Below are 19,243 nucleotides of genomic sequence, written 5' to 3' on the forward strand. Positions count from 1 at the left end.
ACTTCACATGCCACTCACAAGTATAGATTATGATCTGTGCTGACCAGCCACTTAAAAATCTGTGGTCCTATACCTGTCTGAGTTTGATTAATTTGCTAGAGTGGCTCACAAGACCCAGAGAAACATTTTACTTAAGTACATGAGTTTATTACATAGGATACTACAAAGGTTACAGTAGGAGCAAAAGAAGTATAAAGAAAGGCATATGCAAAGGGATGAGCAGCTTTTATGCCCTTCCCAGGCATGCCATCCTTCGGGAAACTACATATTGTTTAGCTGTTTTGATGCTTTTAGGCATCCTGTTCTTTGGGATTTTTTATAGAGATTCTATTATGTAGACATAATTGATTAAATCTTTGGCTACTCGTGATCTGTATGACTTCCAATACCTGTTTTCCCTGGAACTTGGAGATGAGGCTGAAAGCTTGAACTCTACAAACACATGATTGATTTCTCTGACAAACCAGTCTCATTCTAAGGCTATCCAGGAGCCCTAACAAATTCACCTCAATACAATGAAACATGCTAATATTCCACCTAATTCCAAGGGATTAAGGAGTTGTATGCAAAGAAGCCTAAAAAGACCAGTTATTTCATAATATCATAATGCCTCATATAAAGTTAGATAGTATTTTTTGTCTGTTTGTTGTTTTTCATTTAGGATAATGTCTTCAATGTTTTTAAATGTTGTACCATGTGTTATGTCTAATGGCTGCATATGATTTCATTATATAGCTGTCAGTATATATTTAGCAAACTTGCTTTTAATGGACATTTAGAATATCTTTTATCATTTGTGATTTGCTGATAATGCCAAAGTAAACTTTTATGCACATGTACAATTAATTATGTTTGTCAGATAAATTCATAGAATTGGAATTGTTGAGGCAGAGGACCTACTTTCTTTAAGTTTTAGAAGTCTCACCTGGCTTAATTGTAATTCAAGCATTTGGTAACGTTTCATGGAAATAGAATAAATGTTCTCTCTGTTTTAATTCTAAATATTTGTAATTATTGCCAGATTACTCTTCAAAGAGGTTATACCAATTTCTGTTCTTTTTTTTTTTTTTTTTTTTTTTTTTGTCTTTTTCCTTTTTATCGGTACCAGGGATCGAACTCACGACTGCCTGCTTGCAAGGCAGGCGCTTATGCTGCTGAACTAAATCCCCAGCCCCACCAATTCTGTTCTAACAATATCAAAACTTTAGAACATAATCTTCTAAGCAGTTACTATTGAAATAGAATATGAGTTCAGCCAGGTGTGGTGGCGCACACCTGTAATCCCTGTACTTGGGAGGCTGAGGCAGGAAGATTGTTGCAAGTTCAAGACCAGCCTAGGCTACAAAGTGAGCTCAAGGACAGCCTGAACTATATAGTGGGACCTTGTCTCCAAAAAAAAAAAAAAAAAAAGTGGTTTCAAGAGTTTGTGTTTATTTATTTGTTGGCTAATAATCTATAGATACCATCCTTAAATAATTTGTACACATTAGAGTTATGATACACTATAAATATTTTCTTCTCTCAGTCTTTTAACTTATGCTGTTTCTCTTTAGGTGCTAGCCATAAATATTTTGGGTCGGTTCTTATTGAACAATGACAAAAATATTAGGTAAGTCAACTAAAAAAAATCTTGGTTGGGTATTATAAACTTACTATTTTCAAGAGTGACTTTGCTCAAGATTACACACACAGACAGATACACACAGTTGTTTATCAAGAAATTCAACTCAGAATTTTTACTTTTAATCTGGTATTAAGTATTGTTATGTGAAGAATTTGAGGATGTGTCTTATGGCTTTTTCCTTTTGTTTGTACTATAAATCAAGTGTTCAAACTTCTTGTAAAGGAGAAAATGATAAATAAATAGTTTAGTTATTTTGGGCCCTATGGTCTCTGAGGCACCTGTTCAACTGTGTTAGTCTGGAGTTAGCCATAGACAATCTATAAATGATGAATGTGATTGTTTTCAGTAAGAGTTAATTAACAAAATGGGGGAATTTTGCAGGTAGATTGTCATTTGTTGACCTCTGCTCTAAAATCTATCTGGGTTTTAGGAACCCCAGATAGATTTTGTTTTTAGAGTGGAGATTGAACCCAGGGCCTTTGCACTGAGCCCAATGCCCAGGTTCCTATTGCTTACCCCTAATTCTCCTTACCCCCTTTTGAGACAGGATCTCATTTTGTCTAGCTGGATTTGAATTTGCAATCCTCCTGCCTTAGCTCTTCCTAGAGTGTTGGAATTGTAGAGTTATGCTACTAGGCCCATATCCAGATAGTTTTTTAAAAATGAATAAATTGATTAGTATTTTCTTTTGTTATGTCCCTTTATGTAGTATTTTTGTCTGCTCTTTTTCCTAATTAGGAACATTTTTATTGCATTAAGCATAAAATACAGAAGTAAATTTTATTTTACTCTGAATTATCTTGTCCTTTAAAAAAAATTTTTTTTTTTGTTTTTGACTTTTTGAGACAGGGTCTTGCTATGTGGTTCAGACTGGCCTTGGGCTCACTTTGTAGCCCAGGGTGGTCTCAAATTTGCAATGATCCTCCTGTCTCAGCCTCCCAAGTGCTGGGATTACAGGAGTGTACCACCACTATGCCCGACTCTTAAAAGGATTTTTAAACACTTGGTCTTATACTCAAAATTTTATGGAGGCAGTTTTCATGTATCAAAATAGAGTTTTGGCATATAAAAATAGAGATTACATGAGTGGTAAAATAATTTTCTCTTGCATTTGGGGAGTAAGGAAACCTGCAAAGTCATATATACTTATTTTGTTTTACAATTTTGAAGATTTTTGTAGGAATTGAGTATGTTACTTTTGGAAGTTTAATGGATTTGACTGTGAAAGCAAATCTAAACCCCAAGCATCTTCTGTTTATCAATAGTTTAGATTATACTATCTCTACATGTATTTATTTATAGACAGTCTTGCTATATAGCTCAGGCTGGCCTTGAACTCTTAAGATCCTCCCGCCTCAGCCTCCTGAGTGCTGGGATTACAGGCATGTGTAACCAAGCCTGGCTAACCCTTTAAAGATTACTTTTATATTCACTAACAATCTTTACTTTTTTTGGGTGGGGGTACTAGGGATCAAACTCATAACCTTGTGCTTACCAAGCAAGTGCCTGAGCGACTGAGCTAAATCCCCAGCCCACAATCTTTACTTTTAAAGATTTAAAAATGTATGTTTCCCCTTTTCGATTAGACATCTCTGTTATTATTTAGGTGGGTAGAAAGTATCTTGAATTTTACATTTTAACTCTCTTACTCTGCAACTTTGTTTCATCCAGATATGTAGCTCTGACATCTTTGTTGAAGACAGTGCAGACAGATCACAATGCAGTACAGAGGCACAGAAGCACAATTGTGGACTGTCTAAAAGATTTGGATGTCTCAATAAAACGGTAACAACCTGCAACTTCTCAGTTTAGAATTTTTAAATGTAGCCAGAGAAACAGATTATTGAGAATGTATTCCCTTTTAATAGTTTTGAGAGCAAGAGTGTGAAAATTTATGTAACTACAGTATTCATGGGTAACTTTCTGCAGTGAATCCATTTTTAGGAAAGAAAGAAAAATTTAGGTCAACAAGAAGCATAATAGGAAATATTTAAGTGTACACTTGGTTCTTTGATAAATGCAACAGGTACAACTAGGCTGGGCAGTTTACGCAGCAGTGGTACTGTGCTTTGTGTGTTGGAGGATGAAAATAAGGAGTGATCCATCGGCTGAGTGTCTTATCATGATGCTGAAACTCAATTTGCTGACAGCACACATTTTTCACAGTACTTATGACCCAAGATACTGGAAGCAGGTGTGTTTCTTAGAATTGTACACGTAAGGGGCTGGGGATTTAGCTCAGCGGCATAAGTGCCTGCCTCGCAAGCAGACAGTCGTGAGTTCGATCCCCGGTACCAATAAAAACGAAAAAGACCAAAAAAAAAAAAAAAAAAAAAAGAATTGTACACCTAGGAATGACTGTTAGGCAACTATAACACACTCATAAAGCACAGATCTTTTCCTTCAGTGGAGTAGCTCTGCTGGTTCTGCTGTTAGGTCTAGAAGTGTTGGTAATCCCAGTTATCTTTAGCTTCCATGAACTTTTAACTATGTATTCAAATATGGAAACAAAGAAGATTTAAAATGATCTCTGAAGCAGGGTGTGTGGTGGTGCGCCTGTAATTTCAGCAGTCAGAAGGTAGTAGGAAGTCAGTAGGAAGAACACTGGAATTGGAGGCTAGCCTGGGCTCCTAGTTAAATTCATAGCCAGCCTAAACTACACAGTGAGACCGTATCTCAAAAACACAAAAGACCTCTGAAACCATTCAGTTAGCAAACTGAATTTTGTTAGTGATACTGAGTTCCTTTTGTTTGTGTGCTTAAGTCCCTGGACAATTTAAAGATAAGACCTAAACTCAGTAAGTATGTGTGCTGCTGAAGCAAGCATAAGACCTAGAGTCAGTAACTTTTTATATAGTGCTTTGCAAAGGAATTTTTTTGTTTTTTGTTTTTTTTTTGGAGATGTTTTTGCTTTGTGGTTCAGGCTGGCCCTAAACTCACTGGGTAGCCCAGGGTGACCTTAAATTCATGATGATCCTCCTACCTCAGCCTTCTGAATGCTGGGATTACAGGCATGTGCTACCATGTGCCTCTTGTAAAAGATTTTAAAAGCACACTTTCAGTTGTTTTCAGAGCAAGTCAGTTAGGCTATGTATTTGCTTTCTGTTCCCAATTAATAGATTCATTAAAATATGGTCTGAGGGGCTTCAAATGACTTACCAAAGCCTAACTCTTGCAGTCCTCAGAACTGAAATCAAGCCTTCTGACTCCTATATATATTTTATGGTTTTTCTATAGTTTTTTTGTGTGTGTTTGTTTTGAGACAAGATTTCATTATGCAGTTTCGGCTGGCCTTAAACTCATTTTGTAGCCTAGACTGGTAAACACAGCAATCCACCTGCTTCAGCCTCCCAAATGTTGGGATTACAGGGGTATGCCACCATGCCTAACTTCTTACAGTTTTTTTTTTTAGTAGGATTTGAATTTTAAAGATAAAATTCACGTTACTTTAACAGAATATAGAATTTTAAGTGTTCAGATCCTAGAGCCTTACCTGACTTGTTTTAAATTCTGACTATCCTTAGTAGACTGGGCCAAATTACTTAACCTTTTGATGTTTTGATAGCTTTATTTGTGCAGTTTAGAGAGAGGAGCACATAGTTTATAGCATTGTTCAGGATTAATTGAATTTATATATATATAATCTATAAATTTCTTAGCCATTTTGTAGGAGTGCTTTTATCTCTTGGGATTTAATTTTTGTTATGAAAAATAAAAGTATTAAATACTTACCAGATTGTTATTTTTGAAAGTTCATGTGTACATATAGTGTTTGAATTTTTGGTCAAATATGTACAGATTCATACAGTACTTTTGTTTGTATGTTAAATATTTGTCCATCTCTGTGTGTGTGTACTACCTTCCCCTTTCTGGGGATAGATAGCCCATACCCTTCATACTGAGTTTGATCCCCAGCCCTTTAAATAATGTATGTCTTTAAAAATTTTTGAGACTAGGTCTAGCCTCCCAGTCTGCTGGAGTTGCAATTGTGTGTCACCATGCTCATCTCTTTGTTGCCAAATTTGATAGTCATTTAGTAGAAAATCTTTATTTGCCCTAATAGCAATGCCCTTTGTTTTTTTTTTTTTTTTTTTTGTGGCCCTCATTTTCCCTTTCAGTTTTTGATTCTAATTTCCTGTATACTTTTTGATGTTACTGATATGACCTCATCTTTGGACAGAAGTGTGGAATATAGTAAAAGTAGAAAATAATGAATGAATATATCACATTTTAAAATGAGAAGTGCAGAGAGGCATTATTATTGGTAGTCCTTTTGATGATTCCTTTTTAGAGACTTGTGAATACTATAAATTTTACTTCATAGAATAGATTGTATAATTTTGGTTCTTGGTACGAGTTATCTTTTAAGGAGTTTTGAAGAAAACTATTGAGTGAAGAAGATTCACAATATGAGAACCAACCAAGATTACACAAGCGTGAATCTCCTTGTGTGTTAAGAGTGGAATGATAGCCTTGTGGAAAGACATTAGCTATTTGTCAGTGCTTTTAATGTTCAGAGAGATTGTACCTGGGTCTCTGTTTCATTCTCACTATAAATATCTAGTTTTTTTTTTTCTTTTTTACATTTTTCTCCCCTGCAAGGCGTGCAATGGAATTGAGTTTTGCCCTGGTAAATGGAAATAATATACGAGGCATGATGAAGGAATTACTTTATTTTCTGGATTCATGTGAACCAGAATTTAAGGCAGACTGTGCATCTGGAATCTTTCTTGCTGCAGAAAAGTAAGATTTAATTTTTATTTTTATTGATTACAAGGTACTTAGGACTTTTTGGAACATATTTAAAACATGAGGGAAATGCTGTAGATATCTTTAAAACCTAACATTTATTCTAAGCTCCCAATTTTAAGTTAGCTATGAGAAAGCCCTTAGAGCTGGCATTTAAGTATGTCAAAACCAAACAAAATCTTCTGTATTTGTTTTTTACTTTTCAACTCTAATGCTGTTTATATGAAAGGAGTAGAAAAATTATAGAATCTGAATTGAAGTTTCTACATAAAACTTGAAGAAGTACCTCAAAATTTTAGTATGCTTATTATTCTTTCTCTTCTTCCTACTTGAATTTAAAGGAACCAGTTTACAGTTTTGCTGTTACCTCTATCTAGGGAAAGTCCCTTTTCTTTATCTTTTATCCTCTTCTGCCCTAATTTTGTGATTTATTTTCTGAGAAACCAGGACAAAGTTTCATTTGTCAGTTCAGCAGTTTCTGTTGCAATATTAAGGGAAACAATTGAATTTGACATATTTTTTATCATTCTTTAAAAATTGTTAGGTTTGATTAAAGGTGAAATGTCTCCAAATATAATCACTTAAATGAGGGAACCTGGAAAAGGCTGTAGGACAAAGTCATTGAATATAATATAGTTCATGAGTCTCAATTTTTTTATATTCTGCCATTGTTTTTTCCAGGTATGCACCTTCCAAACGGTGGCATATAGACACAATTATGCGTGTTCTGACCACAGTAAGTAGCTTTTTTCAGCCAGGCCTATATTAAGTGCTATACTATGTGTAATGAGAAATGAGCCAGACTAAATAAGCCCTTCTACTTATGTAATTTATATTTTAATGGAGAAGATTAGAAATTCTTGGGGAGATACATAATGTGCTGTCAGGAAGAGATAAATGCCATTTGGGGAAAAATCCATAAAAGTAGCATGAAAAGAATAATGATGACTTGTTAGGGAGGGATATGGGGCAAATGGCCAAGTGTTTTCAAGGTGGTCAGAGCAGGTCTCTCAGAAGATAACAAACATTAAAGGAGGAAGCTTTGTAAAGATCATGTGTGTGCGGGGGACAGTGTACTAACTAGAGGAAATGGTAATTAAACCGAAGGTAGCAATAAGTGTGGCCTGCTTGGAGAGTAACAGGAAGGTAAATGAAGTTAGTACAAGAAGTGAGAGACAGATAATGAGTTGGAGTCTGAGAGATAGGGAGAGGCCAGATTATATAGGGGCTTATAGGAATTTAAATTGTATTTCGAGTGTGGAAGGAGCTATTGCAGGGCTCTGAATGTCTGAATTTATTTATGATTAATAATTCCTGTTTTAGATGTTGTCTTTTTTTCCCCCTTTTTAGCATTTTTGTAGGGTTTTGGGGCCTTATGTATTTACCATTCAATTAGTAGACAAGAATTAAAGACTTAAGAATAAAAAAAAGTATGCCAGGTGTAGTGGCCCACACCCAAAATCTCAACATTTGGGAGGCTGAGGCAAGAGGATTGGAAGTTCTGTAGCAAGAGCCTTCCTAAAAGACAACTGCAAAACTCAGCTGGGTCTAGTGGCACATGCCTATAATCCAGCACCACAGGGAGCCTGAGGAAGGAGGATCCAGAGTTCCAGCCTAGTGGCTATTTAGTGACTTACCAAGATCCCATCTCAAAGTAAAAAAAAGGGATGAAGTATAGCCAAAAAAAAGGAAAGAAGAAGAGATATTTTTATATTCAAAGAAAATTTTATCTCATCATGGTATCAGAAATAGATATCATAAAGAAAAATATTGTGAATAGGAGCTCATTAAAATTAAACTTAGAAAAAATGGAAAACATTTACAATTTCAAAGCAAATGATAAATAGAGCAAAACATTGTAACATGACAGTATCTTAGTATTTTTAGTCAATAAGAACTTAAAATTATTAGGAAAAGTCAACACATTCATAATTGATATTTGAATAAGCAGTTCACAAAAGAAGGAAATGGCTAATTAACATTTCAAAAAAAATCCTTAAAGTGAGTAAAATAAAAGTCAGGCATTTTTCATCTTTTGTGTGCATTTGTGTGTGTGGTGTTGGTGATCAAACCTTGGGCCTTGTGTATGCCAGAGAAGTCCTCTGCCACTAAGCATCTGCAAACCCCATGCACTACTTTTTTTATGGATGCTGGGTCTTGTTCTGTTACACAGGCTGCTCTTGAACTCATAGTCCTCTTGCTTCAGTCTCCTAAGTAGCTGAGATTATAGGAGTGTATCATTATACTGGCTTCTGTCATACTTTTTAAAATAATTTCCTACTGTTGGTTAGAAAGTAGAGAATCAAGCAGCACTCTCTGTAATAGTATAAAACAGTGCCATCTTTTTGAGTGCACTTTGGTTAGCATTTTGCAGAGATCTTAGATTATACCTGTTGATTTATTAGTTCTGTTTTTAGGACTTCAACCTTGTGGGAAGAAGAAAAAACAATTTTATTAAAGTGCACATACAAAAGTGTTCTAAACTTGTTTATATAAGGGGGAAAACTGTAAATTATCAAATATTGGTAGGAATGGAACTATTTAAATTAAAGTTAAATACATTTGTAGTCTCAGTGTGGCGTTGTATGCTTGCTATCCCAGCATTTGGAAGGTGAAGCAGGAGGATCACCATGGGTTCAAGAACAGCCTACTACATGGGGAGTCTAAGGACAGCCTGAGCTACTTAGTGAGACCCTGGCTTTAAAAGTATTATATATAAATAAATAGCATCATGCTAATTCCCAGTTTGCATATTATTTAAATTTTTAGAAAGTTAAATGTTAATAAATTTGATTAATGGGGAAGTTATATTGTTAAAACACAATGAATCAGGATGCTATTCTTAGTTTTTTCTTTTTTTTAATTCATGAGGCCCAGAAGAAGGGAAAAATTAGAGCTCCTGAAGAAAAATGTTTATGAAATTTGAAGACCCTTTCTTTTTATGTTTCTACTTTTCATTTTTCTATTTCATTTGTGTTTTCTTACTATCACTGTATAAGTTTTCTTCTTTAGCCTTGTTGTGCCAGCTTGTTATACCTGGAATAAATGTCCTATGATTGTGGTTGTTTTTTAAACTTTTTTTTTTTAATGCATTGTTGGATTTGGCTTGCTCTATATCCATCTGTATCCAGGTCTTTTTTTTCCTTTTCTTTTTTTTTTGGTCTTTTTCGTTTTTATCGGTACCAGGGATCGAACTCACAACTGCCTGCTTGCAAGGCAGGCGCTTATGCCGCTGAGCTAAATCACCAGCCCCTCCTTTTCTTTTTTTTTTAAACTAGGAATTAAACCCAGGTAGCTCAACTGTTTCCCTCTTCTTTTGTAAAATTTTATTTTGAGTCAGGGCTTGCTAAGTTGCCCAGGCTGACCTCAAACATGTGATCTCCTGCCTCAGCCTTTTCAGTCATTGGCATTACAGGAATTATCATTCTGCCCAGGATTGTTTTGCTAATATTTTGTTGTAGATTTTTGTACTTAAGTTTATGAGAGGTGCTTCTCTATAGTTTTCTTATGTCTTCTTTGACCCACATTTTAGTTTAGAAGCATGCTAACGTCCAATTTTTTTTAGAATTGTCAAGGTATATTTGTATTACCGAGTTTAATGCCATTGTGGTCTATGAAGGTACTTCATATTATTTTGATTCTTTAGAATTTGTTAAGATAGTCTTATGATTCAGAATATAGCTTAATATGTTTTGGAGAAAGCTGTGTTTTGCAGCTTTTAGATTCAATAGTTTACATTCATCATGCTGTTGCTTTAGAATACTGCTTTCTTTAGTTAATGAAGAATGTGAGTTCAGTTATACCAAAAGTACCTGGCTTTTAATTTCACAATTTCCTTTTGACCATTTCCCAAAATTTTCCTTCTGTCTTTATGTTTATTAACAGGAATAAACAGTTCAAAAATAAGGGATTTGTGTTTTTTTCTTTCCTGACTTACAAATCAGTTCTGCTCAGTAATGTGAGATAGACCAAGGTTGGCCACTGTCAGGCATGGGTTCCACTGCTTTTGGGTCCTTTGTAGTTAAGTTATAATGTTCTACTAAGGCCAAGATTTATTTTACTCATACGTTAAATAGGTTTCATTTTGTACCATAATTTTAGGTACTATCTTATATTCTGCTAGTCAAGAGGACGTTAAAAAGACTGTGTTAAAAAACAAGCATGGATAATCTTTCATCTCAAGGACTATTATTGATTGTGTAGTCTTTGTAAATACTGATTTTTAAAGGACAGTGTGATATTTTAAGTTTGTTTTTAGAAAGTTAATATCCCCTTTTGTACTGTTTCTGTATACTTTCCTCACTTCTCTCAGAGTAATTAGACTACTGTAGCTTGTCCATACATTTTTGCCATCAGTGTTAAAGAGTTTTGGGATGGATGTGATTAAGTTCTCAAATAATGTACTTCTTAAATTTTTAGAATTTTAGGCCTTTTTTTGAGCAGAAAAGATCTATTTTTGATACTTTTAACCATTCTATTTTAATGTGGACAAAAAGATGGCTTTATTTTTTTGATAAATTTTTAAGTATTTAAGACTGAAGTTTGAGGTATATGTGGATCTGTGAATTGGAGCCAGGTTTATCTTTTTTTTTTTTTTTCCAAATCCATTTTGGAACTAGATTTATGTTTGAGAGGGGGTTGTGAGCCTGTTCAGAACAGTTGGTAAAACAGTTCAAATGTCTGTTATCACTGTGGTGTATTTCTAGGGGTAACTCTGCACATTGCCTTTCAGGCAGGAAGTTATGTTCGTGATGATGCAGTTCCCAACTTGATACAGTTAATAACTAATAGTGTGGAGATGCATGCTTATACTGTCCAGCGTTTATATAAAGCAATTCTTGGTGATTATTCTCAAGTAAGTAATCTATTCTTCTTTTTGCTTGGGGAAAATTAATCCTTTATTTTACTGCTATGTCACTATTACTGACACTTTGTGTCAAGCTTTGACCTTTGTGATTAGTTGACCTGTGATTTTCATGAAATGTTTTTGGGAAAATTGAACTCTTAACTTTTTTTTTTGACAGCAACCTTTGGTACAAGTGGCTGCATGGTGTATAGGTGAATATGGTGATCTTCTTGTGTCTGGCCAATGTGAAGAGGAAGAACCTATTCAGGTACCCCTTGTCACTCCTGTCTAAAGAGTGAAAAAAGTAATGTTTTTGGTTATAGGGGTATAGTGTTTAATAGAAAGTTGAGATTCGTTCCTTTAAAAGAAGAAATGCTAAAATTATGTTGAGAAACGTGACATTTTTGAAGTTGGAACTTACTGAGTCATTGTGAAATTTTAAAACCCTTTAGTGGGGCCAGGAGTATAATTCAGTGATTGAGAATGTGTAGCTCTGGGTTCAGTCCTGGCACCAGAAACAGACCAAACAAACCAACACAACTGTACTTTAGGGCCTATTCCTTTCTGTAATTACAGTTTCTCTACCTTCTGGCTGGTAGACAAGAAATGTGATAGGTGTGGTTGTTCCCATTTGCAAATTAAAAGACTGACTTCTGAGAAAGTTTGGACTACAACCCTTGAACTCTAGAAATCTTTTACTTTTTTTTTTCTCTACATTTTCCACTGAAAACTGTAATATGCCTGTCTTCAGTCGTCATGTCTCCATTATCTTATTCTTTTTACCTCCTACTTAACTGCTTTTGATTGATGTAACAGCTTTGGACAGTTGCTGTGGCCAAGCACGGGTTGTATTAGAGGCTTTGGTAATGGTAGACAGCATCCTTTGGTTTGATAATTAGATTCAGGTGTTCATTGTTACCATTTTCTTCCTCAGGTAACAGAGGATGAAGTATTGGATATTTTAGAAAGTGTACTAATCTCTAATATGTCCACCTCTGTGACACGAGGATATGCCCTCACTGCCATCATGAAGCTTTCAACTCGATTCACCTGTACTGTAAAGTGAGTACTGAAGAAAAGTAGAATCAACAGTAGAATCAAAATGTCCTATTGTGGCCGATTTCAAGCATAAACCAAAGTAGTGAGAATAACGAAACTGCTTTGCATTTCTTTATTTTCCCATACTCACTTCAGTCCATAGTTAATCCTTTCCTCTCTCACATTACCCCACTCTACCATGAATTATTTTAAAGATTAAAAAGTTGCGGGGCTTTTTTATTGTTGTTGTTTGTTTGTTTTGCTTTTTGATACAGGCTATATATCCCAGGCAGGCCCTGATCTTATGATCTTCCTGCCTTAGCTCCTGAGTGCTGGGATTATAAGGTTGTGCTACTTGGCAAATTTATGTTTTTACAGTCATATTTCGAACATTTTTTTTTAAAATAGGTAAGTTATTTCCCTATATGAGGGGGTTGATTTATTATAACTAGATGTCTGAATAGGAATAGAGTCATGAGTGTTTTGGTGATTAAATATTTAAATTATATTCTTTGCTATTTTGAACGAAAGTCAGTTCTTGAGTGTTCTGTAGCTAAGTATATTTAAAGCAAATATAGTTGTACATTTTCTACTTCACTTTTTAATGGGAGGTATTAGGGCTTGTAAGAAATTGCAGTTTTGATTTGTTTTCAGTTGTGAATTAGAAGAATGAGCTGGGTATGGTGATGCATGGCTATAATCCTAGCACTTGGGAGACCGAGGCAGGAGAAATGCCATGAATTTAAGGCCAGCCTAGGCTACAAAGAGACTGTCTCAAAAAACAAAATAAAAACCAAAAAGAGGTTTTAAAAAATTTTTAAAGAAACAAAAAACATTTTTGTCTTGTAATAAAATAATAATTGGTTCTTTTATTTAGAAAGTTTTAGGGTATTGCATGTTTAAACAAATCATTTTATAATTAGAATATGTAACAGTAACTTGCAGGAATGAAGATAAATGTTTTGTTTTTGAAAAGTTACGTAAAATTGTAATTGAGTACTTTTCAGAATTTTAGGCAAAAAATTTATTTAAACACTTCCTGTCATTGTTGATGAATTGTCTTTGGGTATTTGGTTTCATTTGATTTCCTTTTATCCCATAGTCGAATTAAAAAAGTGGTTTCCATCTATGGAAGCAGCATTGATGTGGAGCTCCAGCAGAGGGCAGTAGAATATAATGCACTTTTTAAGAAATATGACCACATGAGGTGAGCAAAAGAAATTAAGTAATATATATAGTGACTTAAAATTCTGATTAAAGTGTCTAGAGAAGGCTCACACCTTATGCTTAATTAATTGGGACTCATAATCCTATTTAAATCTCCTTAATTGACTGTCTTTTGCTTTGTATTCTATCTTGTGTATAAAGTAATAAATTAACATTGTTCTTTCTTTTTATTTCCCATTGTTTCAGTATGTAAAGTTTCCATCATTTCCATTTTATTTGGTTAACAAGTAAGAGTTGTAAATTTTTCAAGAAAAATCATCTTCAAATCTCATTACTATTAACATTTTGGTGTTTACTATTTTTATTTTTCTTATGCAGAATCTGTCTTCTTAATTAGAGACTGTTGATATTTATTAATTTATCGTTCTATGATCTTGGTCTCTCTACCACTGAAAATACATGGCTTGCAATTTAGGTGTTTAGTTTGTTGAAGGTTCTTGCCTGCCCTTAATCCCATTGGGAATTTAGGTCATGAATTCTTGTAATGCAACTTGTATTTGTGTGTGTTGGGTGTCACTTTCCATGTTAGGATTCAAAGTAGTAAATAGTGATTGTTTTGGGTAGGAAATGTAAATTCTCTACCTAGAATTTAACCACCTCAGCTTCTTCTAGGTCGGCCCTTCTTGAGAGAATGCCTGTCATGGAAAAAGTGACTACCAATGGCCCTGCTGAGATTGTGCAGACAAATGGAGAGACAGAACCAGCTCCTTTAGAAACAAAACCACCACCCTCTGGTCCACAGCCCACCAGCCAGGTAGCTTTTCATTTCTTTCCCCAGGGCATTTTATCACCTTATAGTCCCTTATAGTTTATTTCTTTTTTTTTTTTTTTTTTTGTCTTTTTCGTTTTTATCGGTACCAGGGATCGAACTCACGACTGCCTGCTTACAAGGCAGGTACTTATGCCGCTGAGCTAAATCCCCAGCCCCTATAGTTTATTTCTTAGCTGATTCCCTTTGATGATTTTGGGGTGGGTGATGATTTCTTTTCCCATTTAAGTATTGAAAGAGCTTTATATTAGTTGGAGATTAGACCAATAACTAATGAATTCACATGTTATTTCCTTGATTAGGCCAATGATTTATTGGATTTGTTGGGAGGAAATGACATAACACCTGTTATTCCAACTGCACCTACAACCAAACCAGCGTCTGCTGGTGGAGAACTTCTTGACTTGCTAGGAGACATCACCCTTACAGGTGAGGTCATACTGGAATTGTTTAATTCTTGGATAGGAACTGAGGCCTTATGGGAAACCACACAATACAGCATAGACTTTGAGCATATAAATTAGTCAACAATGGAAGACACTGAGAAGCAATTCTCAAGTTATCAGTGATGTAAGCTGCAGTGGTAATTAATGCTCTAAAGATAACTCAATGGAGATTTCTTAAAGGCTAACATTTAATTTGGGAAGAATAAATTAATCATAGTATTTTGAGATAGATGGATAGACTCAGAATATAACCCAAGTTACGTTTGTCTTTATTTGGAATCTAAGACATTAGGTTTCTTTCTGTTCATGGTTAAATTTTTAGTAGCTATGACCGTCTGTGGTGGGATATTTTGACTCTAATACCTACTTTTCTTCCTCCCTTTTACCCTTTCTGTAATTAAAGCAACTAAAGTAGAAAATCATTTGTATATAATTCAAACATTTTTTCATTTAAGAATGTTTTTATTTTTGTTCATATGTGGTCGACATTTGTAATTAATGTGTCCAGCAGTATTATGAACTCCCAAATCCATGAATATGTGTAACTTTCACCTTGAATTGTAGTATAAAGTTATTAAAATGTTTTTAAAAATATAGTAGATGGTATCTGCAGTTAAAGAAAAAAAAATAGAAGTTACAGAATATGACCTCAAGTAGAAAACAGCCATACAGTAAAGATACTTAATGGCTTAGCTAGGCTTGCAGTCACAGGCTAAATGAATTTTTTTTTTTTTACTGGTACTGGGGATTGAACTCACGACCGCCTGCTTGCAGGGCAGGTGCTTATGCCACTGAGCTAAAATTCCCAGCCCCATAGCTAAATGATTTTTCCTTAATACAGCAGGCTCTCAGAACTTAATATTTATGTCCTAACAAAATTTCAGAATGCTACTTACTGTGCAGTTGTGTATTTTTGAGTCTTTTTCACATGTAGTCAGTTTCAGATCCTCAGATGTTAAAGTTATACAGTATAATTGGAAAAGTGCATTAATAAATAGTCTTCATAATTATAATTCTAAATGGCTAATTTTTTATTTTAAAGAGAAAAAAATAAAATTTCAAAGCAGCAATTACGGGATTACATTGCTCATTGTTATCTTCAAATCAGTTACTCAGAGTACAAGACATCTGCATTTAATCATAAACAATGCTAGCACAAACCTTTTTCTTCAATGAGCTCAAAGAAATGAGTAGTATAACTATCTGAACTATCTTTTATGTATATGGTTTCTTTCAGCTTCTCGCACTAGTGAGACAATATGATGTTCACACATGCATATCTGATTTATTTCACTAATGAGTATGATCTCAAGCTGCGTCCATTTACCTATATAAAAGTTTATTCATCTTTATGGCTGAGTAGTACCCCATTGTATAAAAATCCCACATCCTTTTTATGTATTCCTCAGTTGACGGGCATTTAGGTTGTTTCTAAGATCTGGCTATTACAAATTGTGCTGCTATAAACGTGGGTGCATATATATCACTGTGGAACAATATTTTTAATTCTTCTGGGAAGATATCCAGAAGGGGACTAGCTTTGTCTAATGGGACCTACAATCCTAGTTTTTTGAGGAATCTCCACATTGATTTCCATAGTGGTTGTACCAGTCTACACTCCCACCAACAGTGTGAAGGGTTCCTTTTCCTCCAGAGTCCCTCCGACATTTGTATTTGGTTGATTTCTTAATAGTAGCCATTCTTTCCAACATGAGGTGGAATCTCAGTATTGTTTTAATTTGCATTTCTTGAATGATAAATGGCTAATATTATATCAATAATTTTGTACTACTACTGGGCATGGTGGCACATGCCTGTAATTCCAGCACTCAGGAAGCTGAGGTAGGGACTGAGAGTTTGAGGCTATCCTGAATTATTACATGACTCTGTCTCAAAATTTTTTTTAAAACCCAAGAAAATAGTTTGCCCTATTGTTTATTTAATTTCCTGGGTGTTTTGTTTGTTTCTGGATTTTTTTTTTTTAAACTTAGCTGCTTTTACAAATATCTTGTATCAGTTTATTATTATTTTTTCATTTCTTGGTCTAAGTTAGTGTTTTCTGAATCTCAAAATATGGATGATTAATACTTATCTCATGGAATATTTGTGAGGATTGCTGTCCCACTCAGTGCATGACACATAGTAGCCACTTGGTAAATATTATTTGGCTTTTACTTAATTTATATGTTTACCAGTTTCATTGTACACTCATAAGTGTTTATTACACTTTTTAAAAACCCTGCTGGGTGAAATATTGGAACTATTACTTTGTTCATTTTATTTTTCAATTGTAGGGAACGTGTAGTTACATAACTGTATTACAGATAAATTTCCTTTTTGAACTTTTAAAAATAACCTTAACTCACTTATTATGGCGTGTTAGTATTTTGTTTTTGTTCTATTTTGTTTTTTTCTAGTGTTATGTATAAATATTGCTGGGTGTATAAATACTGCTGGGTGTGCTGGATATATACCTATCATCCCTGCTACTTGAGAGGCTGAAGCAGGAAGAGAGCAAATTCTAGGCCATTGTGGGCAACCTAACATGACTTTGCCTCAAAATAAAAATTTCAAAAAGCACTGAGGGTGTAGCTCATTGATAAAGGGTTTTTTACTATCTAGGGCTTCATGCATGTTAAAAATACACACTAATCAGTTTTCAAGTTGGAAGTGGTGGTATGTGTCTATAATCCCGGAACCCTGCGAAGTACATCTGAAGCTCTAGCTTTAGTACCCTCTGCTGCCAAAACAAATAGGCAAAAAAGATAAAATGTTAAAAAGCCTAGGCTTTCCTTTCCTTATTCATAGTGTATGTATGTGCGTTTTTTAATCTACCATTGTGCTATACTATGTGGCCTCAGCCTGTACAATATGTTGAAAACATAACTTTTTCATTTTCTTTACATTTTTAAAGTTGAATTCTAGATTCTTTAATCTATCTTTACAGATATATATTATTGTATTATGATTTAAACCAATGAATATATGAAAATAAATGGATTGATAATAGTGCTATGATTGAAGGGTCCTTGTACTGAGGTAAATCCCCAGCCCTTTTTTATTTTTTAGTATTTAGAGACAGGGCCTTGTTATGTCACCAAGGTTGACTAGGTTGATCTTGTGTGTCAGCCTTCCAGAGTTCTGGGATTACCGATATGTACCATCACTTCTGGCTGGAAAATAGATTAATATGTATTTTTAGAAGATTTAGAGCAGTGAATTTGTTATTCCCCACGGTTTGCTATACTTTTATAGGAGAAAAAGTGTAAAATTTGAAGGAGTTTGAGACTCGTGTTATTCTAAAAATATGTATGTTGACTTCTTTTCTCTCATGACCCATTTCTGATTTTTTCCCCTAGTACTGGAGATTGAACCCAGAGCTTTCTCAGTTAGGAATGTAGATTCCTACATTTAAAAAAAAAAAAAAAATCTTTTGATGGAGTCCCACTAAGTTGCTAAAATTGTCCAGGCTGGACTTCAATTTGTAATCTATGCCTCAGCCTCCCAGGGTCCTGGCATTACGGGAATGTGTCACCATGCTGAACTCTAAAATTGTTTGAAATGGGATTTGGTAGGAAAATTACTAGGAGAACTATATGAATATTGCTTGTATACAGTAGTAAGTCCTAACTTAGAAACATTGGAGTTGTAGACTTTCACAGATATGAATGGACCTCACATTTGTTTTTTTCATGCTTTATGTTGTATATTTGTATCAAAGGTGTGTAACACTCACTTTGCCAGACTTATGAACAAATCTGACTTACAAACATTGTCCTGGAATGGAACTTGTTTGTAAGTCAGGAACTCAGTGTACTTAATTGATATTCTTTGGTGTTCTCATGCATTTTGCTTTGCTTTAATAATCATCTGTGTATTTCTATCCTTGTTAGTGATTTTTGGTATATTGATCTTAGACCTCTATATTTAGTATCTTTTTCTTTTAATAAAAATATCCTGGCCTTTATTTTATTATGTCTATTCTTTTCTTGGGAGGGTTGCTGAAATTGAACGCAGATCCTTGCATGTGTCAAGCATGTTCTTTATCATTAATCACCCTAAATTCTTTTCTAAATGGTTTATTTTTAGTTAATTTTATAAGTAATTGAAATCTTTTTAAAATATAAAATGCCACTGGAGGCTGGGGATTTAGCTCAGTGGCATAAGCGCCTGCCTTGCAAGCAGGCAGTCGTGAGTTTGATCCCTGGTACCGATAAAAAACGAAAAAGACAAAAAATAAATAAAATAAAATGCTGCTGGGCGTGGTGGGGCATGTAATCCTAGCACTAGAGAGGTTGAGGCAGGAGGATCTTTGAGAGTTCAAGACCACCCTGAGCTACAAAGTGAGCTTAAGGCCAGCCTAAACTGCATACAGAGACCCTGTCTCAAAAAAAAATAAAAAAAAAAAATAAATAAAAATAAAATAAATACAAAATGCTTTCTTTACTTTGGTTAGCCCTTTTTTTAGAATCTTGGTTTCTCGGGACTGGGGATTTAGCTCAGCGGCGTAAGCGCCTGCCTTGCAAGAGCGTGGTTGTGAGTTC

The 19,243-nt window shown here is 34.6% G+C and overlaps 1 protein-coding gene and 1 non-coding gene across 4 annotated transcripts in view; both read left to right on the top strand.

Moving 5' to 3' along the window:
* Ap1g1 (adaptor related protein complex 1 subunit gamma 1) overlaps nucleotides 1-19,243 on the top strand; it is an 81,912-nt gene that overhangs the window by 51,267 nt on the left and 11,402 nt on the right. For all 3 annotated transcript variants that reach the window (XM_063247616.1, XM_063247614.1, XM_063247615.1), the window contains 10 exons: nucleotides 1,554-1,609; nucleotides 3,296-3,409; nucleotides 6,227-6,367; nucleotides 7,055-7,109; nucleotides 11,106-11,228; nucleotides 11,398-11,487; nucleotides 12,154-12,281; nucleotides 13,360-13,464; nucleotides 14,097-14,238; nucleotides 14,556-14,682. In XM_063247616.1, the coding sequence (XP_063103686.1) occupies nucleotides 1,554-1,609; nucleotides 3,296-3,409; nucleotides 6,227-6,367; nucleotides 7,055-7,109; nucleotides 11,106-11,228; nucleotides 11,398-11,487; nucleotides 12,154-12,281; nucleotides 13,360-13,464; nucleotides 14,097-14,238; nucleotides 14,556-14,682 (1,081 nt within the window). The remainder of the gene's footprint in view (nucleotides 1-1,553; nucleotides 1,610-3,295; nucleotides 3,410-6,226; nucleotides 6,368-7,054; nucleotides 7,110-11,105; nucleotides 11,229-11,397; nucleotides 11,488-12,153; nucleotides 12,282-13,359; nucleotides 13,465-14,096; nucleotides 14,239-14,555; nucleotides 14,683-19,243) is intronic.
* LOC111757468 (small nucleolar RNA SNORD71) lies at nucleotides 3,695-3,780 on the top strand. The gene has a single exon (XR_002791812.1). It is a non-coding gene; the product is annotated as a small nucleolar RNA SNORD71 (small nucleolar RNA).

The sequence above is a fragment of the Cavia porcellus genome, unplaced genomic scaffold (assembly GCF_034190915.1).
Source record: "Cavia porcellus strain 051 isolate PalLab524CR breed Dunkin Hartley unplaced genomic scaffold, mCavPor4.1 scaffold_4, whole genome shotgun sequence".
NCBI classification, from domain to species: Eukaryota; Metazoa; Chordata; class Mammalia; order Rodentia; family Caviidae; genus Cavia; species Cavia porcellus.